Genomic DNA, 18924 nt, shown 5'->3' on the forward strand with positions numbered 1-18924 from the left:
TCCCAGAATTAGAGCTGATTTCTAGACAACACAGCTCCATTCCCCTGGAGAAAATAGCTGCTTTGGAGGGTGAACTGTATGGCATTATACCCTGCTGAGGTGCCCCCCTTCCCTAAAGCCCGCCCTCCTTGCCTCCAAAATCTCCAGGAAACTCCCTATCTGAAGCTGGCAATTTGGGTTCCAGCCTCCCAAATTTGCCATCGAAGTCCACAGCCTCACTTTTCTTCATTGCAGAGCTGGCCATTGGTGACTAAATGACAAAGTTTGCCCTGTTCTTAAGAGTGCGTGGTTTACCCACAATTTTCATTTATGGGAGTTACAAAGAAGAAGTCCACCCAAGGGAGAGGTGGTTACTTGTTGCACAGTTCCAGACCATGCAAAATTAACGTTAATCCTCCAGAACATTTTTTTAAAAGAAGTCTTTAATAAGGGGAAATGATTTCCCTGCTGGGGAAGAAGCCCAGTTCAACTTAGGTGAGCCATGCTTAATTCATTATTTTTTTATTTATATAAAAAAAAAATTCTGCCTTTGCATCTAGATAGGCCCCCAAGGCGACAAACGTAAAAACATTTGAACATTAAAGCAGGTTTTAAAATAATATATAAAATGATTCGGTAAATACATAAAAATGTATTCACCTGCTGTTGCATTGGAGAACTGTGCCCAGTGGATTAGCGTGCGCAGAACAACCTTTTAGAAAATCTTATCGTTGATCTGCCAAAGCAGATGTGCATTGTGCATAGTGGCCGATTCCAGACGACTAACCTGTAGGCGCTGCATGCCGCCATGTTCCGGATCGCGACGGGGAAAACGCGAAATATCGCGTTTTCTCGCACGAGTTTGGCGCGACGTCGTGCCAAACTCGCGCGAGAAAACGCGATATTTTGCGTTTTCCCCGTCGCGATCCGGAACATGGCGGCATGCAGCGCCTACAGGTTAGTCGTCTGGAATCGGCCAGTGTTGAAACCTGCCAGGTTGGTTTTTGTGGTGAAATTTAGGAAAGGTTGTGAACTCCTTTCCTCGCGCCCTTTGTTCGCGAGAGCTGGCCTGCTCCTTCCATAAAACCAACAGAGGGGCTTCTCCGGAACTGGGACCGCTGACAGCAAAGGGAAAACATGCTGGAGGGCAAATGCAATGAACTATATAATTTTATTATATTTTTATCTATTTTTAGAATTATAAAAATGGCTGAAAGTGCAATATTTAAAGACTAATAAATACGATAAATATTATTATAAATTTAAGGAAAATATCCGGCATGTACAAAAGTTTATACCAACAATGAATATGTCAATACAAAATATAAATATTGAACGAGAACAACAAAAGAGGCAGAGGATCAAATAGGAAATTTGTACGGGGAAATTTACATATGAATTTTTATTACAGTGGATGTTACAGTAATTTGTGAGCCCTTGATAAAGTTGGAATACGAAATGGGAGTTTGGAAGCTGGCAATGCTCGTTAGGCTCCACCCAGTCGGTTTTCTATCTGCCTCTTTTTTGAAAAATTTCCAGCGAACAGCGAGACAGCTATCCATCTACAAGAGAAGACAAGTCACTGAGAAACGAGTTGATTTTTTCTTACTTACCTCTCAAAATTTCTCTGGAATGCCTCTTCACCAGTTGGATTTTGGACTTTGCCCCTAACAGGACCATTGTGCCTGGCTGTTCTCTTTAAAATATTTATATTTTGTATTGACATATTCATTGTCAGTATAAACTTTTGTACATGTCGGGTATTTTCCTTAAATTTATAATAATGTTTATCCTATTTATTAGTCTTTATATATTGCACTTTCAACACTTTGCACTTTTTATAATTCCAAAAATAGATCAAAATATAATAAAATTATATAGTTCATTGGGTTTGCCCTCCGGCAGACTTTTCCTTTGTTGTTAGCAGGCTTCTTCTTCCAGCGAGGCCACGTTGGAGAGAAGGGAGGACGGAGCTAGGAGGTCATTTTGCCCCAGTTCCAGGCGCCACTCCGTCAACGAGTACTATGCGCCCTTCTGTCGGTCTGGGCAGCTGTTCAGCTGTGACAATGAGGGAGGCAAGGTCTCTCTGGGACTGAAGTGACTTTGAATGCCTCCCAGAGAGGGCGAGGCACCTCCGAGCCTCTGTTGCAGCTGGGCTTCCCCTTGCTGTGGCGAGCTCGGTAGCTCACAGGGTTGCCACTCTGGGTGGGGAAATTCGTGGAGATTTTGGGGTAGACCCTGCAGAGGGCAGAGTTTGGGGAGGAAAGGGACTTCAGGGAAGTATACCACTCAGGGCCAAGCTACACATGACGAAAGTCAGGGCCAAGCTACACATGACGAATGACACTTGAACAGCAAGTGTATTTCTCCCTGTTCACTTGCCCTCCACTCAATCCACTTGCTGTTCAAGTGTCATTTGTCATGTGTAGCTTGGCCCGCACTTGCCTGGCAAGTGGATTGAGTGGAGGGCAAGTGAACAGGGAGAAATACACTTGCCGTTCAAGTGTCATTTGTCACTTGTAGCTTGGCCCTGAGTCCACCTTCCATAGCAGCCATTTTTCTCCAGGGGAGCTGATCTCTGTACTCTGAAGATCAGTTGTAATCCCATGAGATCTCCAGGCCCCTATCTGGTAACCCTAGTTGCTTGGCCGCCTTTGTGCTCAGGCCCCAGGAAGATGAAAGGAAGCGTTGATCCGCCAGGATTACTGTCGCTCACAATAAGTGGTTCTCTGTGAAGATGTGATGTGAACTGGTGTGTGCCGGCCACATGACTTGTAGCCCTTGTATGTAGTTGGCCGTGTGTGCTGCCTTTAACTTGTAGCTGATGGGCTACAGGTTAAGTTTCTCCGGTGGGCTAAATAGCAGCTCCCTGGGACTGTTTCGGGTTGGGGGAATGGTGCAGAGATGAAGCTTGACCTCCCTTCCTTTGCATCATTGTCCTAACAGGAAAGAGCCCTCCGTGCACCTGAGAATCTGACTTTCAACCAGAAATGCCCCAAGCCCATCTGCTTGCCAGGGGAGGGGGGTCCCTGGAACAGTGTACAGTGTAGCTGGGCCCTGAGCTCATGGGCAATACCAGGTCTTGTGGGATCATCTATGTTCAGGAACAGTGTACCTCTACGAGCCAGAAGCTAGAGGTAAGCAAAAGCCCAGAGGTTTTGAGTCTTGCTTGTGGATTTCTCCGAGGCATTGGCTTGAATAACGGGGCTTGATTGACCTTTCTTGGTTGCAGCCTGCAAGATAGTTCTAACAGGGAGAACTGGGCATCTGGAACAGAGCAAACCTTGTGAGTCCTTGGGATTGTCCACCACTGGCCAGTCAGCTGTCTGAACGGCTGTCCGGCTTGCCTGTGTCTGAGCATCCCAAAATCTGCTAGGCGGTGGCTGAGGTTTTCGATTTTAGTTGTGCCGTTGCCTGCTTCCCTGCATGCAAGCGCAGGTTGCGGCAGCCTTCTTGGCTATTAACGTGGCTCGTTTCATAAGAAGTGCTGGCAGCCACCTGCGCTTTCAACAGATGGCTTTAATAACTGCCTCCTTCCCTCCCCGATCTGATTTATCAGATCGTTCTCTGACTCGAAGCATTTGAAAAGTAATCTGGTTACCCGAAGCTCGGGCTGTGTTGTTAAAGAGGCCTGAAGTCCTGTGCCAACATGGCTCAGCGGCAAAACATCGAGTATGGGATTGAGAGAGGGGGAGGGAAAACCTTTGGTTTTCTGGAGCGGACAACGAGAGCTCTCCAATCCAGGCAAAGTTATGCAATGGGTTTTCGGGGCAGCAGCGGATGAGAAAGGCAGCCAAAAGCCAGCTGAACAGACTTGTTCTTCTTGGCTTTGATACCAGGAGGAAGGAGCTTGGAGCAACTTATCTCTGTAACTGAGATTCGGAGGTTTATCATGACCAACGTTGTTATTGTCGAGACAGCTGCCCCTTGCTGAAAGATCCAAGAATAACAGGGTGATTCAGGCACCTTTCTTTTCAGACCCCTCTGGGTCATTTGGCTGGACATCCCTCCCCTGTGCTGAATTTCTGATCTCTGTCCATCGCGGAGCATTCTTCTGCTCTTGTTTCCATAATTGCTTTGCTGGAACGCGAGAACGAGCGTGTGTGTTTCTCATTCTGAAGATTGGCAAAAGGCGGGCAGTGTTCTGTGAACTCTTTGGAGCCAAAAGACGGGGTTGAACATGGGAGGGGAGGGGGTGGCCGTTGGTGCTTGGCTGCATGGATTTCACAGCTGTGCCTTGAAACACGGAATGTGATGTGGGGTGCAGAATAGAATATCCTTCATGATCTCAGATCCAGAGGAGTTAGCCCTGTTTGTCTATAGTTGCAAAATAGAAGAGTCCAGTAGCACTTTTAAGACTAACCAACTTTATTGTAGCATAAGCTTTCGAGAACCACAGTTCTCTTTTTCAGATGCATCTGACAAAGAGAGCTGTGGTTCTCGGAAGCTTCATCAGATGCATCTGACGAAGAGAACTGTGGTTCTCGAAAGCTTATGCTACAATAAAATTGGTTAGTCTTAAAGGTGCTACTGAACTCTTCATGATCTCGCCATTCTCGCCTTTTTTCTCAGTACAAGTTTTTAGTTCCAAGTTCAGTTTTCAACATCTCCATATAAAGGGTCTCAAGGGTCAGGCAAGGACACCTTTCTTCTTGAGACCCTGGAGAGCTATTGCCAGTCTGAATAGATGGTATTGGGCTGGAAGCACCTATGGTGTGATTTGCTAAAAGGCAAGTTTATACGTCACTAGGCGCCGATTCTCTGCTTTTCATTCAACAACCTTCATCTCCCCTGTAAGGCTGTCTGCTCTTTTCGTCCCAGGCTGCTGCCAAAAAGCTTTATCAATGTGACTCAAAGTTTTGGAGGTGATGTCTTTGCCCCTGGCCATTGGAGAGGGGGGAAAAAACCCAACCTCAAGTGTGCCTTAATTCATCCTAATGAGTTCTCTTAATGAAGCAAGCGAGGCACAGTTTTTAATGGCCTATAATTACCTTGGGGAAGGTGTGCAAGGATCTCTTGAGTGATGGCTGCTGGAATTCGTGTGTGAAGGTCGGAGACTTTCTTGGCTTGCCTTGGACACAATAGCCCCCTGCTTCCCTCTTTGAAACTGAAGGCTGTTGCAGCTGGCAGACTCTTCACCCAGCAAACTCTGAATTTTAAGGATCCGTTTGGGTGTCTCCGTTAGTTGAGGTTGCAGTTTGGGTCATCAAAGTGGTCCAGTCCGTGAAGTGGATGGGCTGCAGCTCACTGGAACAGCCTCTGCTTTGCATGCAGAAGGTCTCGAGTTCGATTCCTGGCATCTCCTGCTGAAAGGATTGGGTAGTAGGTGAAATACCTTTGCCTGAGATCCTGGAGAGGTGCTGCAAATCTAAGTAAACGATACTCAGCTGAGTAGACAAGCAGGGCTTTTTTTCTGGGAAAAGGGATGGTGGAACACTCGAGAGTTTTTAGGAAAAGAGGTGGAGGAACTCGCAAGAGGGAAATGAGGGGAACTGATCTCTGTCTGGAGGTCGGGACGGGGCCACCAGACGTGTGAGTATTTTTAAGAGGTGCCGGAACTCAGTTCGACCGAGTTCCAGCTGGAAAAAAAGCCCTGATACCAACCTTGATAGCTCAGTATAAGGCAACTTCACGTGTGTTCCCTGTGTTTGTGGTCCATAGGTTACCTTTAATGTACAGTGTGTGCCCATTGCATGTTTTTTTCTCTGATAGTACCCTTCGCAACCAGGTGGTGTGTAATCTATATTTGCACAATACATTGGATGACCTGGTCTCTGGGGGCTCGGACCTTGAGTCTTGAGGGATGGAGCCTGGCAGGTCACAAGATGGTGTGAGATAAGGTAAAAGTGAAGCCTGGGACCTGACGGGACAGCAGTCGGTGGACAGGAGAAGAGCTTGGTCCGGCATACCTACGGGACCGCCTCCCTCCCTGTGTTCCTCCACGGCAGCTTCGCTCATCTGAACAGGTTCTCCTGCAGGTGCCAGGCTGCACACGGGTGAAGTCAGCAGCAGCCCATACACGGGCTTTCTCTGTGGTGGCCCCTACCCTGTGGAATGACCTGCCTGAGGAAGTCAGAAGAGCCCCCCCACTCTCCTGGCTTTCCGTAAACGATGCAAAACCGAACTACTCAAAAAGGCTTTTTATTCAAATGGGAGGGCTGCATTGTAGGGATGGGGTCTCAGATGCTTTGCTAATGAGTTAGGGACCGTAGACTTCACCACTATATTGCCATATTATCTGCTGCTTTAAATATGTACTCCTATGTACTACCAGTGCTTCATGTTGTCTAGTGTCAGTTCTAGAATTGATTATGTTCTGCTTCAGTATTTTTTCTACCCTGTATTGGATTCTTGCTAATGCTATGTCTTTTAAACTTGTATCTGTTTACCCTATGGCATGGTTTATGGAAATGTCCTTGATATTGTATTGAAATGTCCTTGAAATTGACTGTACTAATCTCATGCTGTGTAATCTGTCTTGAGTCTCAGTGAGAAAGGCAGACTATAAATGACATAAATAAATAAATTAAATAAGTATAGTGGGGTAATGGGGTGACGGGTTTAGCCAGACCTACCTCTCAGGGTTGTTGTCGGGATAAAACGGGAGCCATAATTGCCATTGTGAGCAGTTAGCAGGGGATCTCCTCCTCCCAGCCTCCACCTCCACTACCTTTCACCTGTCCAGGTGAGGGGGAGGCAAGGAAATGGGGCTGGTAATTCTGGAGTCCAGTGGAGTGTTCCTGGCCATTCTTAAATTTTATTTATTATTTTCTTTGTTTATTTATGAAAATCTCTGTACTACCTCTCCAGGCAGCTTACAAAAAAAGCATAACAAAAACACAAAATATTATTAAAGTTCTTCAAATCATGGTGGAACATCGTGGAGGAGGGTAGCCATCTCTTGGCTATGCTGGGTCCAAGCAGTCCTCCTTTGGCGGTTTTTATGCAGAGGCTACAGGGCCATCTGACAGAAATGCTTATTCCGTGAACCTGGGCAGATCATGAGAGGGGGGGCAGGAAGGGTTGCATCAGTGCTTAGTTCTCCTGGCCCCTTCTTACATGCCCATGGTAAGGCCGATCGCCACTTTGGGGTCAGGAAGCAGTTTTCCCCAGGCCAGTTCGGCTAGGGATCCTTATGGTGTTTTGACATCTTCTGGGCATGGAGTAAGGATCACTGGGAGGGGGGAGGTAGTTGTGAATTTCCTGCATTGGGTAGGGGGTTGGACTAGATGACCCTGGAGTTCCCTTCCTACCCTACAATTCTATGATTCAAGGGAGAATGGGATTGTGTTTCATACTGGCGTTCCTTCACCTCTCTCTCTCTCTCTCTCTCTCTCTCTCTCCCTCCCTCCCTCCTGACAGCTGATAGTTGAAAAGACAACTGACTTCCCTGCTGCTGAGTACTCTCTGGTGGAGGATGTAGCTCTCCACTTCACGTGTTTGATGGACAGACTGAATGAGCAGCGTCTATTTCAACCAGACCTGTGTGACGTAGACGTCGTCCTGGTGCAACAGAAGAGCGTCTTCCCAGCCCACAAGGGAGTCCTCGCTGCCTACAGCCAGTTCTTCCACTCCCTCTTCACCCAGAACAAGCAACTTCAACGGGTGGAGCTCTCCCTGGAGGCCTTGACCTCCCAAGGCCTCCAGCAGATCCTTAACTTCATTTACACCTCCAAGCTCTTGGTCAACGCTTGCAACGTGCAAGACGTCCTGAGCGCGGCCGCTGTCCTGCAGATGAACAACATTGCCTCTTCTTGCCAGGAGCTCATTAGTAGCAGATCCCTCAGCTTGGCCGTGGGGAGCAACATGGCGCTGCCTCCTGATAACTGCGGCAAAAGCCTCCCCTCTCAATTCTACTGTGACATCAAGCAAGAAATGGATTCCCCACACCCCAAAATCTTCGCTCGGGAAGGGAACGATCCGTACTCCGTGCGGGTGGAGGACGGAGTGGCGTGTGAAGGCAACCAGCACCTCCCTGCGGTGGTAGCCACCAAGAAATACTACAAGGAGGAGAAGGATGGCAGCCCGCACGTCTGTAAGATGGAGGGTGAAGAGTCCGAAGTGGGTCTGGGCAACCAGGGCTCTTACAACCATGGTGAGCAGATCATTGTAGAAGTCAACCTCAACAACCAAACCCTCAATGTCTCCAAAGGGATGGAAGGAAAGCCCTCTGGTGTCAACCAAACAGCTGCCATTGCCACAGTGATTGGACGGCCCAAAGGAGATGGACGTCCCTTGGAGGAGCACAGGGAGGATGAAAACGGTGAGGGGGAGGAAGAAGATGAGGATGCTGAGGTGGGAGAGGAGGAAGAGGATGAGCACAGTGAAGAGGAAGATCTAGAGGAGACCACGGATGAGGAGGAAGAGGAGGAGGAGGATGGCGAAGAGGTGGCAGAGATTAAAAGGGAGAAGTCTGGGCCACCTCACAGACCCACCAGGTCTTCCAAGACCACGGAGCCTGCTATGTCTACCAGATCCCAAGAGACCACCAAGGTTGCTGTGGCCATAGAAGAGGAAGAGGAGGGGGAAGTGGAGGAAGAAGAGGAAGATGGGGAGGAGGAAGACGAGGACCAGAGAGGGAGGAAGAGGAAGAAGGACCAAGATGGACTTGGCCAGAAGGTCAAGCTCGAGGAGAAGCAACACTATCCATGCAAGAAGTGTCCCCGGGTTTTCAATAACCGTTGGTACCTGGAAAAGCACATGAACGTCACACACAGCCGCATGCAGATCTGCGACAAATGTGGCAAAAGGTTCCTGCTGGAGAGCGAACTGTTGCTGCACCATCAGACAGACTGTGAGAAGAACATCCAGGTGAGGCCTCCCGAAACATGAGTTTGCTTTATGAGTTGCCCGTTCGGTGCTCTTTGTTCCTCGGAAGGGAGTTTACCCCCACAGTTGCAGTTTGGCCCCGTCTCTTGAAGAAGAATTATAAATGGGCTTACATGCCACCCTTCTGGACAGATTAGTGCCCTGCTCAGAGTGGTGAACAAAGTCAGTGTTATGATTATCCCCACAATACAGCTGGGGAGCTGGGGCTGAGAGGAGTGGCTGACCCGAGGCCACCTGCTGAGCTCAGGGCAGGGGTGGGATTTGAACCAGCAGAGTACTGATTTGCAGCCCAATCAGTTTGGTGCGGTGGTTAAGAGTGGCAGGACTGTAATCTGGAGAGTCGGGTTTGAGTCCCCACTCCTGTGCTTGAAGCCAGCTGGGTGCTCTTGGGTCAGTCACAGCTTCTCAGAGTTCTATCAGCCCCACCTGCCTCACAGGGTGATTGTTGTGGGGATAATAATAACACACTTTGTAAACTGCTCTGAGCACATTGTGTTCAAAAGCACCAATCTAAAATAGTTCCCTTCTACATACACATTCGCACACATACAGGGTAACGAGCCTAATTTTTCCTCTTCACATTTGTGCATTGTTTAGGACAGACTGCCCTGACCTGGATAGCCCAGGTGAACCTGATCTTGTCAAATCTCAGAAGCTAAGCAGGGTCAGCCTTGGTTGGGAGACCTCCAATGAAGACCAGGGTTGCAGAGCCAGGCAATGGCAAAGCACCTCTGTTAGTCTCTTGCCATGAAAACTCTGCCAGGGGGCGCCATAAATAGCTATGACTTGATGGCACTCTCCACCACCATAGGATGGACTGCGTAGATTCTGCTGTCGCATAGTGTTGCACATTGATGTTGGTTTTGGGTGCAGCCAAACTCCACATCATGAGATCTTCAGTAAGTTTCTAGTCATGTAGCTTTGAAGAAAATTGCTGGTATAATCTGCAAAGCTCTATCAGGCTGGGGAGATCTATTTCTTTGCATGACTCTTTGCAGGAGCACAGAGAAGGGCAGAAGGAGTCCCTGGGTACCTCAAAAATTGAGTTGGAGGAGCTGGTCATATAGGAAGCCCCCACTCCAGTGTCAGCTCTCCTTCCCCCCGGTAAATTGTGGGTACTGGATAGCGCCCCCATTTACCCTCCCTGGCTGGTAAATTCCCACTATTAGCACAGAGTCCTGATGGAGAGATCAGAGAGCGGGAGAAAAAAATGGCCACCTCAACAGAGATGTTCTAGGAACCTCCTCCTCCTAGTCTCTGTGGTAAAGAGGAAGCCATCTGGGATGTCTCCAAGGCCAGTCCTACCCGGGATGTGATTTCATCATTTCAGAGTTTACTAGCACAGTGCAAAATGTAGCCACAGGCAACCACTCCAGTCAAGTAATGTATAGATTGAACCGGCGTATGCCTCAAACCACAGAAGTCCAGGCCTGTAAGCATGCCTGCACTGCGCTGGCTGACCGCACAATTTGCCCTGGTCTCTCTGGTTGCTGGTGGCCTGGTTCTTCCTCCTGTGGGCTCCTGCAATTTCTGCCTCTTCCAAAAGAGCTTAAAGAGTGGTCCAGTGCTGTGGCCCTCCTTTATGGCACAGATGCCCAAAGAGGTCACATGTCAGGTGGCCCCACCCGCCTGACTCTCTGCCATTTTGGGCCCGTTTTTGCCTGGATTGAGGCCGAAACAGCCCAGATCGGGCTTTTGACGGGTGGTGGATCACTCTGCTACTCAGCAGCAGCCCGATCCTGACCATTTTGGGCCCCTTTTTTGCCATTTTCAGTGATGGCAAGAGGTGTGGCATCTGCTAATGAGTTGTGCTAATGAGTTCCTCCAGCTCTTTTTCTACACAATGACCCCAGGTCTTACAACCTGCCTGCCTGCCTGCCCGCCTACCTTCCTGCCTGTCTAAAACATTTATGTTTGTCCAAAACACTTATATATGTGAACTGTGTGGCTCCTGAAAGCTCATCCCCCACCACAAATTTTGTTAGTCTTACACAAGGCTCATTTTGAGGGGGAATGCACAGGAACGCAGTTCCAGCAGTTCCCCAAAGAGGTCACATGTCAGGTGGCCCCGCCCACCTGACTCTCGGCCATTTTGGGCCCGTTTTTGCCTGGATTGAGGCCGAAACAGCCCAGATCGGGCATTTGACGGGTGGTGGATCACTCTGCTACTCAGCAGCGGCCTGATCCTGACCATTTTTGGCCCCTTTTTTGCCATTTTCAGCCCCTTTTTGCCATTTTGGGCCCAATTTCGGCCCTGAATGGCCAGGATTGGGTCCAAAACTGCCAGGATAGGTGATGTCAAGGGGTGTGACATATGCAAATCAGTCATGCTAATGACACACTTCTGGTGCTGTCAAGGGGCATGGCATATGCTAATGAGCTATGCTAATGCGTTCCTCCAGCTCTTTTTCTACAAAATGACCCCTGGTCTTACAGATGCTACTGTACTCTTGCTCTTTTCTGCTGCTACAAACAGACTAACAGGGCTACTACCCGTCTTGGTCTTGTTACTTGACTGTGGTCAAGTATTTCCTGAAAGCAAGAGTTCCTTTCTGGTGGAAAGGCAGGAGGGAGAGACTCAGCGGCGTAGCAAAGCTCCCCCTGCTGGCCACCTCGTCTAAATTCAGGCCTCTCCTCCTGGGAAGAATTGGCCTGCGGCCTAATTAACAGAACTGTCATTGGGTTGCATCCGTACTGAACCAGCCGACTCACCTCACGCAATTCCTGGGGGGTCCCCTGTCCCCCAAGATCAGCATTTTATGCGGTTCAGTGGGAGGGGGGAAAGGCAGGCAAGTTCCATTCTGTGTTGGAAAATTAATCTTGGATCCAGTCCTTTGGGGAGAAATACTTCCCGTTCTTTTGCTTTATTTCTATTTCAATTTCAGGGTTTTTTTAAATTGTAACCTTGGGCAAGTCACCTTTGTGAAGCCTAACCTATCTCCCAGGGATGTTTTGAGGATAAAATAAATAGAGACCCCACATATGACGGTCTAAGCTGCTTGAAGGAAGGGTGGGCTAAAATATGCTAGATAAGTATCTAGATATAAATATGCTAGAGCCAGTTTGGTGTAGTGGTTAAGAGCACAGGACTCTAATCTGGAGAACTGAGTTTGATTTCCACTCCTCCACTTGAAGCCAGCTGGGTGACCTTGGATCAGTCACTTAAGAGCAGCAGGACTCTAATCTGGAGAGCCAGGTTTGATTCCCCACTCCTCCACTTGAAGCCAGCTGGGTGACCTTGGATCAGTCACTTAAGAGCGGCAGGACTCTAATCTGGAGAGCCAGGTTTGATTCTCCACTCCTCCACTTGAAGCCAGCTGGGTGACCTTGGGTCAGTCACTTAAGAGCGGCAGGACTCTAATCTGGAGAGCCGGGTTTGATTCCCCACTCCTCCACTTGAAGCCAGCTGGGTGACCTTGGGTCAGTCACAGCTCTCTCAGAGCTCTCTCAGCCCCACCCACCTCACAGGGTGATTGTTGTGGGGATAATAACATACTTTGTAAACCGCTCTGAGAGGGCATTAAGTTGTCCTGATGGGTGGTATATAAATCAAATGTTATTATTACTATTATATCAGCACCATTAAAAGGCAGACGTCCAAACTACATATTGCATTTACCATGAGATCTCTGTGTGGACTTGTGGCAGAATGCTAGCTGCGAGTTCCCCATGGGTACTCGGCAGAAGCAGTTAGGATTGCCAGGCCCCTATACCCTCCCGGTGGGAGTAGGGGGGACTTGGCACATACCTCATATCTTGCACGTGCTTCTCTTCATGCATGTCCTCTCAGCACTTGTGTGATGATGTCACTACAGGATGATATGTAGTTTGGCCACATGCACAGAGATAAGTGATGCATCTTTATAGAAAGACTTCATGTATGTGTTCTAGCTCTGTGATTTTTCTAAGGTCAATCCGAACCCTGTAAGCATATTCTGTATTGCGTTTGCAAAAGCATCTGAGATTACATCATCTTGCAATATTAAAACTTTTAGGAATTGCAACATAACTGAGTACAATTCAGATGAACCCCATTTCCTCTTTTGGCCCCCTTTCCTTTTCTCCTCCTTGCTTGCAGTGTTGCACCTGTGGGAAAGCTTTTAAGAAGCTCTGGTCGCTTCACGAGCACAACAAAATTGTCCACGGCTATGCAGAAAAGAAGTTCTCCTGCGAAATCTGTGAGAAGAAATTCTACACGATGGCGCATGTGCGCAAGCACATGGTTGGTGAGTGTGGCAAAGGAGGCAGGGGAGGGCCAGGGCCGGCAGGTACGCCTCCAAAGCTCAACATGATCTCGAAGATGAGACCCCTTCTCTCTCCCACACCCTTCTGGTTATCATGAATTTTGGCTGGCCAGTACAGCCATCTTAAATGTGTGGCTCTCTGTTCCCTTCACTTTGGGCTTTGTAATTTTTTTAACTTCATTTGTGGTCCATATTTCTCCCTAAGGGGGACCCAAAGTGGCTTACATCATTCTCCTGTCTTTTAGTTTATCCTCACAACAACCCGGTGAGGTAGATTATTCTGAGAGAGTATGATTGTCCCAAAGTCATCCAGTGAGCATCCATGGCAGAGTGGGAATTCGAACCTGGGACTCCCAGATCTCCTAGTTTGACACTTTTCGTGCTAGACTGTGCTGGCTAACAGAGCAGTGTGTGAGCCATTGTGGTATAGTAATTAGGATCCGAGAGACTCAAGTTCGAATTCTCACTCGGCCAGGGAAGCACGCTGGGTGACCTCGGACCAGTCTCACGCACTCAGCCAAAAATGACCTCCCAGAATCGTTGCTGAGAGGGAAAAAATGGGGGAGTGAATTACGATGTGAGCTTCTTTGGGTTCCCATCGGGGATAAATGTGTGGTATAAATGAAGGAAATACATAAATAAATATACTATTTACGGCTTTCAGCCTGTTACAGTTAGAAGCCTTTGTCTGATTTCAACTTGCATGTCTTTGGACGGAGCTGCACAATCGGTAAAACCGTGTGTTGCTGTTTTTGCTGTACCGTGTATCTTTTGTGACTGTAGGTGGGGGATTGTGTACTTGATTTTGCTCCCCACATTCCCTCTAGTATATTCCCTCTGCTCCCAGACATGGTTCTTTTCTAACACTGACTTCTTCCTGGCATTCTATTCACATGCTTCCTCTCAATAGCGACCTGAATTGTTTCAGTCCAGCTGGTGCGGCAAGAAATGGGTCATGTTGATCGTCGAGTGGAACGTTCTTTCTGAGGCAAAACTTTGCATAATAATCATGTTTCTTCTTCTCCTCGTTTTCTAGCTCACACCAAGGACATGCCCTTCACCTGTGAGACATGTGGGAAGTCGTTCAAGCGCAGCATGTCCCTGAAGGTACATTCTCTGCAGCACTCAGGAGAGAAGCCTTTTAAATGTGAGGTGAGAACAAACGGCCATGGGTCTCCTCGCATCCCACTGAACATCCACTGTTCTTCTGCTGAATTCCCAGCGCTAGCCATTTTCATTGTGGAGAGATGTCTTTCCCCTTACATCACTGCAACGAAAAGGGCTAGAGACTTACCTTAAAAACTAATACAAGCTGAGAATTGGAGTAGATACATCACTATAACATTATAGCGCTGTAGCAATATATCAATTGCAGTACCGAGAAAGAACAACCAGTCCAAAGAGACCATATATTACACATAATCATATAGATTCTATTAGCAGTCAATGTACAATTTGAGAATCTAATCCACCAAACAAATAGTTACAATATTTACGATTGATAACATTGTTTTTCCACAGGCACAGAACCTTCATAACCGTGAAGATGCTCATATGCGGTAAACGATGTTTTTAATGGCCGAGTTGCTCCCTCAGGGAAGCTTCTGGCGGGAGAATGGCAATGAGTATGCCGGCCTCGGTGGTACCCCGTTTCGCTGCACCTCACTTCTTCACCAGCCTTTATAGTATGCAACGTGGATTTTCCATTTTTCCAAATCAGAGGTTAATGCACCATATTTAGCTTATGAGCATCTTCGTGGTTATGATGTTCTGTGCCTGTGGAAAAACAACGTTATCAGTTGTAAATATTGTAACTATTTGTTTGGTGGATTCGATTCTCAAATTGTACATTGACTGCTAATAGAATATATATGATTATGTGTAATATACGGTCTCTTTGGACTGGTTGCTCTTTCTCGGTACTGCAATTTGAAGACCATTCCCTCATTATATAGCCATTCTGAGCAATATATCAATTGCCAATTAAAAAAAAATTCCATTGGTGGCATCAGGTCGGGGGGGGGGGGGAGGATAGCAACCACGTTGGGCAGAGTCAAGAAACGAGATGGGGAAACTTGTGTTTGGATATTCCATTGTCACTGGATGTTTGTGCACGCACAGAAGCAACAACAGATACACAAAGAATTGTTTCTGTTTGGAAGCAACCCACCTTCCATCCTCTTTCCGTTCCTGTCTACCACCACCTGAGAAGCAGATAATACCCAAACTAACCATAGTTAACAGAGTGCAAGTTCAGGCAATCAAATATGGCAGGCTGAATTAAATCACGGTTGTGTGTTATGTCTGAACTGACTTGCAGGTTTGCTGACAACCAGGGCTTTTTTTCTGGGAAAAGAGGTGGCGGAACTCAGTGGATTGCCCTTGGAGAAAATGGTCACATTTTCACCGCTTGGCGGCACAGACGGCAATTTAAATTCCCCTCTGTCTGGAGATCAGGGGGCGGGGCCACCAGCCATGTGACCATTTTCAAGAGGTTCTGGAACTCCGTTCTCCCGCATTCCCACTGAAAAAAAGCCCTGCTGACAACGTATACTTTGGAGTACAAATGGGACAATTGGGAGTTTTGTTGAGTTTTGTGAGGGGAGGTGGCACCAAAATTAGCAGCAGAAAGTTATATCGTGGGGGGGGGGCGGGTTGTGGGGTTTTATGCTCCTTCATTGGCCAGCCAGAAAAGAGATGGCTGGACGGCAGATTGCTATTCTGAAAGACCCCAAAGCTTCTCAAGAGATACTTCCCCGCCGTTGCGTTGCTGGCTGCCAATGATAAGCAAGCTGGTAACATGGTGAGGGTTTGTCATCAGCTAGGCACCACATGGCAACCTGGCATAGCAGCTGGAGTTTTGGGAAGAAACAAAAACATGTGCCATGAATAACTAACTATACAAGCGCTTCCTAACCTGTACTATGCAATAAATAATGAATGATGGTATGTCAAAAATACTAAAAATTTTTTTAGTATTTTTCAGTGCAAAATAAGGAATTCATAAAGTGCTATAGCATTCAAAAGTGCAAAGTACATTTCCAGTTCAAACAGTTACAGAGGCTCCCAAACCCATAACAAGTTGTTATATATACATACAGCTCCATTGTTATCAACTGTGGATTTAAAGGAACTTGTTATGAGATTGGGAGCCTCTGTAACTGTTTGAACTGGAAATGTACTTTGCACTTTTGGACACTATAGCACTTTATGAATTCCTTATTTTGCACTGAAAAATACTTTAATAATCTATTTTTGACATATTGTCGTTCATTATTTATTGCATAATACAGGTTAGGAAGTGCTTGTATAGTTAGTTATTCATGGCACATGTTTTTGTTTCATATTTTCCCTTGATTCTCTCTTTGTCTTTACTCTTTGTGAGAGCTATGGCACAATGTGTGAGGAATTTTGGGAAGGACAAGGAAAGAGAAACAGCCCTGGTTTGTTGACACAACCCAGGATTCACTGACTTCCTGTGGATCAGAATCTCCTTTTGCTAACCACCCACATACTAACCACAGCTCAAATAAGACCATAGTTTTGTGTCATATCTGAACCAACCCAAAGAGTGACTAACCCACGGTCATCTAGAGAGCTTCATAGCCAAGTGGAGATTGGAACCTGAGTCGTCTCCAGTCCTCATACAACATGGACACAGTTGTGTGTAGAAGTGTGTCCCTTGCCAGGCTGTATTCTATGTATATTACTTTATTTAAAACATTCATACCCTTCTGATATCGCTCTGAAAAAGATATAGTCCAGTACTCAACTGCACTCCACTTGTAACTAGGAGGTGTGCACCCGAACCCTCCTCCCTCTCCCATTGGGGGGAAAAATGGTGGGGCGGGAAGTTTGAATGCAAGCATCATTTTTCTTGATGTTTGCAATGCAAACAGCTAGAAAAATGCTGCAGGCATGGCTGCTGCCACTTTGCCCAAAGCTTCCCGAAGCTATACAAATTGCTTCGGAAAGCTTTGCTTTGGGATTCCCAAATCAGCTCAGCAATGCTGGGGCTGATTCAGGAATCCCAAATCTTTACCAATCAGGCCCGATTCGGGTTAAAAACATCCCTACTCATAACCACTAGAAGCAGCCTATGATGAGTACTATAATAAGACCTGTCTATGAATCAAGTTTGATTATTAAAATCTCTTGTTATTTAACTGCATTTGTGCTGCACTCCATCTACCATTAATGGCCAGCCATTAAGGGTTAACATCCAGAAGAGGGGCTCTTGTGAACCAGGGTTGCATTCCTGATTGCTGTTGGCAGGGCTGCCAAGAGGGGTGACATTTCATAATAATAATAATAACAATAACACCATTCGATGTATATACCATCCTTCAGGACAACTTAATGCCATACTCAGAGCGGTTTACAAAGTATATTATTATCCAAGAAGCTGTGACTGACCCAAGGTCACCCAGCTGGCTTCAAGCGGAGGAGTGGGAAATCAAACCTGGTTCTCCAGATTAGAGTCCTGCCGCTCTTAACAGCTACACCAAACTGGAGCAGTGGAGTCCTGGTCAACCAAGCTAAATAGATTGCATGATTTGGTTTTGTACAATGCTTGAATTAAATCAGAGTGGTTTGAAGGGTAGTTGATATCACGGTCGAGGGGGGCTGTGTTAGCTCTCGGGAGCCAACTCAGGATTTAGAAATTCCTGGACATTTTGGGGTGGAGTCTGCAGAGGGCAGGGTATGAGGAGGGGTCTTAGTGGGCTGTAACGCCATAAGAGTTCACCCTCCAAAGCAGCCATTTTCTTCCAGGGAACTGATCTCTGTCCTCTGGAGATCACTTGAGATTCTGGGATATTTGAAGGCCCCACCTGGAGATTGGCAACGCTATAATAAGGGCTTTATACCTTTCTCTTCCGTCTTTCCAGAACTGTAATGAACGGTTCCAGTACAAGTATCAGCTCCGATCTCACATGAGTATCCACATCGGCCACAAGCAGTTCATGTGCCAGTGGTGCGGGAAGGACTTCAACATGAAGCAGTACTTCGATGAACATATGAAAACCCATACTGGTAAGGGCCTTCTGGAGGATTCCGCCTTCTCTGCCACACACCGGACAGCCTAATTTATTTACCTGCTTACTTTATTTATGGCCCACCCTTCTCACCGAATCTTAAACCTGTGTTTGAACTGAGTTTGCACTTTAAAAAAAAAAGGTACCAGCTAAATGCTTAAACAAAAAAAGGCAGCCTGTGTTTAAAAAAAAAAATAAAACGGCAGGCATATTGTCTAGTTATACGTTCAGTTCTGAACTGCTTTTCCTCTAAGAAGTTTAGAGTAGCATAAACAACTGCCCCCATTTTATCTCCACAATGGCCCTGTGAGGTAGGCCAGTCTGAGACAGCATGACTTTCCCAAGTGCGCTTTCTCATCCACTGAGCCTCAAGCCAGTGTATACCTGAACTTTGGTCTTCTAGTTCCTGGTCTAGAAGAGAGCAAGAGTCCAGTAGCACCTGTAAGACTAACAAAATTTGTGGTAGGGTAGGAGCTTTCATGAGTAGACATGGCCACGAACAGCATTACGAATGCAAAAAAGCCCACAAACAGCCTGTATGTCTGTTCACAAACAAGCTGTTTGTGAGGCCCCATTCTAAACGAACAGGTGGTCATTGCAAGCCTCGTTCGTTGCTGTTCGTCAAGCCAGACAGTCTGGCACTTGCAATCAATTCCCTTGGCAACTCAGGCAGGGATTGTCTGAACTCTGTCTGAACTCCTGCTGTTGCCCTGGAAACCCCAATCTAAGCCCAGTTTAGCTGGATAGGTGGTCTTCCTTTCAAGTGTGGAGCTCCAAATTTGTTACAAGGGAGCAAAGACCGGTGGGGCGGGGGGCTCCCAGCTCTGGCTTTCAGG

At 47.1% G+C, this 18924-nt stretch overlaps 1 protein-coding gene across 3 annotated transcripts in view; it reads left to right on the plus strand.

Annotated features, from left to right (window-relative positions):
* Positions 1-18924, plus strand: part of ZBTB47 (zinc finger and BTB domain containing 47) — a 49306-nt gene that overhangs the window by 26350 nt on the left and 4032 nt on the right. For 2 of the 3 annotated variants that reach the window (XM_054991899.1, XM_054991901.1), the window contains exons 2-5: positions 7342-8790; positions 12887-13034; positions 14089-14204; positions 17942-18086. In XM_054991899.1, the coding sequence (XP_054847874.1) occupies positions 7342-8790; positions 12887-13034; positions 14089-14204; positions 17942-18086 (1858 nt within the window). The remainder of the gene's footprint in view (positions 1-7341; positions 8791-12886; positions 13035-14088; positions 14205-17941; positions 18087-18924) is intronic. The other variant, XM_054991900.1, reaches the window with a different exon arrangement.

The sequence above is a fragment of the Eublepharis macularius genome, chromosome 11 (assembly GCF_028583425.1).
Source record: "Eublepharis macularius isolate TG4126 chromosome 11, MPM_Emac_v1.0, whole genome shotgun sequence".
NCBI lineage: Eukaryota > Metazoa > Chordata > Lepidosauria > Squamata > Eublepharidae > Eublepharis > Eublepharis macularius.